At 55.7% G+C, this 5,916-nt stretch overlaps 2 protein-coding genes and 1 long non-coding RNA gene across 3 annotated transcripts in view; 2 read left to right on the top strand and 1 right to left on the bottom strand.

Annotated features, from left to right (window-relative positions):
• Window positions 1-118: 118 nt before the first annotated feature.
• Fndc4 (fibronectin type III domain containing 4) lies at window positions 119-2,970 on the top strand. The gene is made up of 7 exons (XM_052746170.1): window positions 119-462; window positions 640-784; window positions 881-996; window positions 1,167-1,371; window positions 1,811-1,900; window positions 2,204-2,328; window positions 2,516-2,970. Exons 2-7 carry the CDS (start codon window positions 664-666, stop codon window positions 2,549-2,551), a joined length of 693 nt encoding a protein of 230 aa, XP_052602130.1. The 5' UTR covers window positions 119-462; window positions 640-663; the 3' UTR covers window positions 2,552-2,970.
• A 415-nt stretch (window positions 2,971-3,385) lies between these two features.
• LOC128115465 (uncharacterized) lies at window positions 3,386-4,729 on the bottom strand. The gene is made up of 2 exons (XR_008220161.1): window positions 4,235-4,729; window positions 3,386-4,052 (listed from the first exon to the last, which is right to left on the bottom strand). It is a non-coding gene; the product is annotated as an uncharacterized LOC128115465 (long non-coding RNA).
• A 239-nt stretch (window positions 4,730-4,968) lies between these two features.
• Ift172 (intraflagellar transport 172) overlaps window positions 4,969-5,916 on the top strand; it is a 40,929-nt gene continuing 39,981 nt past the window's right edge. The window contains exon 1 of the mRNA XM_052746148.1: window positions 4,969-5,127. Coding sequence (XP_052602108.1) covers window positions 5,089-5,127 — 39 coding nt within the window. The 5' untranslated portion in view covers window positions 4,969-5,088. The remainder of the gene's footprint in view (window positions 5,128-5,916) is intronic.

Here is a 5,916-nt window from a genome sequence, read left to right as displayed (position 1 = left end):
ACGGCGGCGAGAACCCCAGCGGGGCGGGGCGGGCCCGCGCGTCCCAGCCGGGCTGCAGCGGAGCGCGCGGGGCCAGCTCTGCAGAAGGCGGCGGCTGGCTGGCTGGCTGGTTGGCTGGTTGGCTGGCCCGGACGATCCCATCCCGCTGCAGGGGGCCAGTTTCGGCCGCCGCACTGTCCTCTGCACCGGGGACGCAGGCCGGCTGCCAGGCCTCGCCGCCGGCAACGCCCCCTGCTCCGAGACAGACGTCGCGCGCGCGGCCCTTGGGAACGCTGGGGGCCCCGCAGACCCGCGGCCCGCGGCCACTCCGCCTCTGCCCTCTCTGCCCGCAGCTCGGCCGGCGCTGCCCGCCTCGGCGGGCCCGCGTCGGGATGGGGTAGGGCCAGCGCCGCTTCGGCGATGGGCCGCCCCCTGGGCACCGAACAGCCCCCCGAGGCCTGACGGACCACGAGGACCCGGGAGGTGGGTGTGGGCTGATCCGACTGCGCGGGTGGGGGCTGGGGTGGGCACCGGGGTTATGCGGAGGCGGGAAAGCCGCGGGGCAAATGGGCTGTGGGCTGTGGGCAGCCTGGGAGAGCTGCTGCATCCCGCTTGCGTTCTGGGCAGCTCCTTGAGCCCCTCAACTCGTGCCTCCTCCAGGATCCCCGCCTGGATGTCAAGCGGATGCCTCCGGGCCCCTCGGCGAACTCGGTGGAAACCATGGCTTCTTTGATGCCCCTTTCCCCATATCTGAGTCCCACGGTCCTCCTGCTGGTCAGCTGTGACCTGGGCTTTGTGCGAGCAGGTGAGTGAAGAGGACGCCCGCAGTGGGGGTCCGTCAGAGCTAGTGTGGAGGTGAAGCCTCTTAACCTGTCAACACCCTGGCACCCCCCCCCCCCAGACCGACCTCCCTCTCCTGTGAATGTGACGGTCACTCACCTCAGAGCCAACTCGGCCACTGTGTCCTGGGACGTCCCAGAAGGCAACATCGTCATTGGCTACTCCATTTCCCAGCAAGTATGAATCACCCTGTTTCCCCAACCTGTGCCCTTGGATCTCTGAACATCCCTCCAGTCACCTCCACACTACTCGTTTGGAGTGCTTGGATGTTATGAAGTCCCCGAGTTCAGCCTGATGGTCAGGGACTGGGGCTAGGCTGGCTCTCCTTTCTCTTCATCTCCTTGCAGCGGCAGAACGGCCCCGGGCAGCGTGTCATCAGGGAGGTGAACACCACCACCAGGGCCTGTGCTCTTTGGGGCCTGGCTGAAGACAGTGACTATACAGTGCAGGTCAGGAGCATCGGCCTCCGGGGAGAGAGTCCCCCTGGGCCCCGTGTGCACTTCCGTACTCTCAAGGGTTCTGACAGGCTGCCCTCCAACAGCTCCAGCCCAGGTGAGAGCCTGTGTTAGTAGATTCTCGGCTTTTTACCTGGCTTTTAACCTCTGGTTTACTTGCTAATAACAGTCTCGCTCAGATGAACAGAATGATTTAATTCGTTCCACTGCCAGGGAAGGGAAGAAAAACAGGTGGGCAGGGGACCAGCTAGAGAGACGCTGCTAATGAATCCTTTGGGGGGAAGGGCTTTTAAAAAGCTTCCTTTCACCCAAACTCAAATCGCATCCGCCACAGCCTGCACAGCGCAAGTTCTGTGATCACCCTTTGATGTCTAAACACTGCCCACCAAGGGCTTCTTCCTGAGAGGGCCCACTCTACAACTCCAGGTTCAGTGCGAGATGGATCCCGCTGACTCTAACCCCCAACATCTCCCTTCTGTATGTAACAGAGCTCTCCAGGGGGTCCTTTGTAACCCAGAGGATGGCTCTCTTCTTAGGTGACATTACGGTGGAGGGTCTGGATGGAGAGCAGCCACTGCAGACAGGGGAAGTGGTCATCATTGTGGTGGTGTTGCTCATGTGGGCTGGTGAGTCCTGGATGGGGAACCAGGGACTTGGGTCTGTGATAGTGGGAAGTGGTGAAGGTTGTCGATCTGTCAGGAGAAAAGGGAGAGGAAGGCAGAGGAAGGGAGTGGGGGGAGGGCCGGTGGAGGGAGGTAATCAGGACAGGTTTGAGGAGAAAGAGGGAAGGCTACTGCAAGGCCAGGGTTGCACGGGCACCAGGGATTGAAGGATTTTTCTAGGAGTTGTGCGACTATCTCTGGACCCTCCAGGCTGTGAATGGAGAGGTCAAGATCCGCCACGGCTCAGATGGTCTTGTTGTGTTTCAGCTGTAATTGGGCTGTTCTGCCGTCAGTACGACATCATCAAGGACAACGACTCCAACAACAACCCCAAGGAGAAGGGGAAGGGGCCCGAACAGAGTCCTCAGGGAAGGCCAGTGGGGACAAGACAGGTGATGTGGGGAACCAGTGAGTGTGAGAAGGGTGATTTGGGTGCCAAGGAGTATTCAGCAAAAGGCAGAATAGGCAGAAAAGAGGGGTGGGGTGGGAAAGGAATGTCTGGGAGGGAGGAGTCCAAGAGGCAGGTGTGGCACCTTTACTTTTCTGGAATTCGAGATTTTGGGTGATTTTCTTTCACAGAAAAAGTCTCCATCCATCAATACCATCGACGTTTGAGTGAACAGGGTGAATGAAGAACCCGGAACCAGAAGAGAGATGCACAAATAATGTGTGGGGGGTGGGGGTGGGGTCAGGGAAAGCCTAAGATGGTGATCTGCTTGAGACTCCCACAAGACAATGCACTCCCAGAATCCCTGGCTGGTACCCATCCTCTTTCTACTGTGAGCAGGGCCAGAAGGTAGGTCTGTTAGAATCTGTACCCCTGGATCTGGGAGTGGATATCAATGAAACATCTTCTATCCCCCAGGTCCAGGGGAGAGTCATTTATTCAACCCTATCCCACTAGGTCCCAAATAGGGGCCCATCTCACGTGCAACAGGACTCTTGGCGTCCACTAGCTGCCCCTACAGCTTGCCTCTGGGCCTGAGAGAGGGGTGTTTCTGTCTGTATTGCCCTCCTCCAGGGAGGAAGAGGAACCATCTGGGCCTAGAGGCAGATGTCACACTGTACTACTCCAATGTCTTCCACGGAGCCTCAGGTGCTCCCCCCTCACCTGGCAGCCCCTCCAGCTGCGGGTGATCTCACCCCTGGGACATTTTTCCAATAAAGGTTCTTGGACAAACTGGAACTGACTGTAAGGTATACTGTATGGTATGCTGAAGACGTCTCTACACCCTGTCAGCTCTCCAAGGGCCCCTCACGCCACCGCCAACTTAAGGAACAGACTCATAAGATGTTTGTCTCAGTGTTTTCGTCTAAGATGGGCGGAGAAAAGACAAGGAGGAAAGGGTACAGAAAGCTAGAAGCCTCCTTTCTTTGGCTCTGTCGAATGGCGGAAGGCAATGAGAAGACACAGAAGTTTTTGCACCAGTGGAAACCAGGCCATGTCACATAAAAGGGCCAGTAGATTTTTTTTTTTTAAATCTTTGTCCAGGACCTTGTGCATACTAAGCAAATGCTTTACCACTGAGTTATATAACTAACCCCCTCCCCATTCTTTTTATTCCACCGTTCACTCTGGGAAAATGGTCAGAAGGACTGAGCAGTGTCTTGGGGGCGAACAAGAACAGCTACCACGGATTGTCCTTTGGTGCCATGTATTCTCACCCTGTGCACACCAGTGCCTCTTTGTTTTTCTCTTTCATCTATGTCTCTGTTCACTCAAACTTAATAATAATTGTAATCCACAAAGGAGTTTATATTTATACTCTGTAACATATCCAGAGGATTCTAGAAATAAAACAAAGGGGTTTGGATGCCCCTATCGAAAAAAAAAATTATAATTTGGGTTCTGGGACCTATTTGTGTTGTTACCTGTGAAAAATTTTGGGAACTGGCCTCTACCCGTTCTTAGTTTTTCAAGCGGGAGGTAGTGATGGAGAGAGAAATATTCGTTGCCGTTGGCAACCGCTGTGCATGCAAGGCTTTGGAACCCAGCTTCTGTCTGGAGAGCACATGCTATGCTTTTAGGGGGATATAGGTCTTGCCAACCTGGGGCAGTTTAGAGAAGGCCTACGGGTAGCTCCTTTTCTGCATGTCATTCGCTCTCTCTGATACGCTGCAAGAAATTAGAAGGAAAATTCTTGAAAGGATCCCAGTCAAACAAAATAAAGAGGACAGTATCTTTTCTTAACCAATCCTCAACCCCTAGCTCTAAGCTAAGAGGGCAGCCAAGCTCTGTCTGTCCCCTGCACTGACCCATAAAGAGACCTGGATTTCAGTAAGCGGCCGTGAACTCACCGTTTACCCATTGGCCAAACAGGGTGCTTCCACACAGGGTGCCTTGCCTTTCCCTAGCCAGTGCTTCCAACACTCAAACCCCGGATCATTTCCGGAGACTGTCTTACAGGGTCGAGAAGCTGAACACGGAGACAATGGGTTAAGAAGACTTGAATCGTCTTCCGGGAATCAAAAGGTTATCGGCTCTGGGTTGAATCCCGGCTCCACCGTTTACTAGCTGTTTTAACTTCGGCCCGTGACCCGTCCTGTTGTGTAAAACGGGACTGTACCTCTGCCCACTTCAAACAGGTATCTCCTTGAGCATTCACTGTTGCCCATCAGTACTGAGTGGCCTCGGGCAAGTCACGGAACTTTTGGCGGGGGCGGGTGGAGGTTGCAGTTCGACGAATTGGCTTTCGCCTCTCGTAGCCCCTGCTTTGCTCGGCTCCAGAGTTTTAAGCCACTAAAAAGCGCACTTGGCTGGATACAGCGGTGACAAACACCAGGGTTCAAGTGATGTCGGAGCGGGAGGTGGGGTGGGGGGTGGGGTTGGGGGGCGGGGAGAGGAAGACTTGTGGGTGGGGCTTTGCCTTGGGTTTGCAATGCCGTTACGGGATTGGTCGAGGAGATGATGCGCCCACCCCCTCCCCTTCTTGTGGCCCCGCCCTAGGACTCGCCGCGCTTGCGCACGTGCCTGTTCGCGCCGGTCGCGAACCCGCTACGTGACCTTATGACGTGTGTCGCGCCACGTCGCCTGTGCGTCAGCGGCTAGCGCCGCCGCCGCCGCCGCCGCCGCCGCCGCCGCTGCTTGGCGGGTTGTCCGGGTAACGGCGGGAGTTGTCTCGGTCAGCGAGCCTCCGAGAGCCGTGTGCGTCATGCAGTTGAAGCACCTGAGGACCCTGCTGAGCCCTCAGGTGAGGAATCGCGTGCCTCTCCCCCGCCCCGGCCGCCGGGGGAACAGAAGTTTCTGTGGAGTGCCTGCGGTGTGCAGGAGAGTGCGAGAGCTCTTTTCAGTAGGCGACAGGCATCGCTGAAGACCTTCACTGCATCACGTACCTGAGTTGAGTGTCAGGCCCCAAGCTTAGGCTCTAAGGGATGGAGTTGCGTCACAGGCTATAAGGGACAACGATCATACGTCTGCACAGGATGAAGTAAGCGCAAGGCTGAACCCGCGTTTGGATTGTGAAAGGGTATCTCAGATTCAGGAGAGGCTGGGCACTCGGGGAGGAGCCCAGGAACATAGTCAAGGTTTGGCAGTGAAGGAAACGGAGTTCAGGTCTAGCGCTGATTTGTCCAAATGGTATCTCTGGCTTTAAGCCTCCTCTTACCTGGTCTTTCTATCACTAGCTTCTAGGTTTGGGAAAGAAAAGCCGTCGTGAGAGCAACTCTAAGAGACTTAGGAGAGAGTTAAATGATGTTACACACACACACACCATACACACCCCCATAAGCTGGTTTGGTGGCGCTGAAGGCCAGAAATCCCAGCAGTTGGGAAGTGGAGGCAGGAGGATCAGGAATGCAAGGTCATTCTTGGCTACATAGAGAGTTCAAGGCCAGCCTGGGCTGCATGAGACTCTTTATCTTGAACAAAGAAAAAAAAATAATAATTGGGCCAGTGAGATGGCTCAGTGGATAAAGGCACTTACCACTCAGCCTGACTGCCTGAGTTTGATCCCTGAGACCCACATGGTGGAAAGAACCAA

The sequence above is a fragment of the Peromyscus californicus genome, unplaced genomic scaffold (genome assembly GCF_007827085.1).
Source record: "Peromyscus californicus insignis strain IS unplaced genomic scaffold, ASM782708v3 Scaffold_1__1_contigs__length_55948999, whole genome shotgun sequence".
NCBI classification, from domain to species: domain Eukaryota; kingdom Metazoa; phylum Chordata; class Mammalia; order Rodentia; family Cricetidae; genus Peromyscus; species Peromyscus californicus.
This window is presented reverse-complemented; position numbering and strand designations above follow the sequence as displayed.

Excerpts from the sequence above, each read along its gene's own strand:
- Fndc4 (XM_052746170.1), top strand. The coding sequence starts at position 664 with ATGCCTCCGGGCCCCTCGGCGAACTCGGTGGAAACCATGGCTTCTTTG. Across the intron at positions 785-880 it reads CCTGGGCTTTGTGCGAGCAG|ACCGACCTCCCTCTCCTGTG; the intron begins GTGAGTGAAGAG and ends CCCCCCCCCCAG. Across the intron at positions 997-1,166 it reads GCTACTCCATTTCCCAGCAA|CGGCAGAACGGCCCCGGGCA; the intron begins GTATGAATCACC and ends ATCTCCTTGCAG.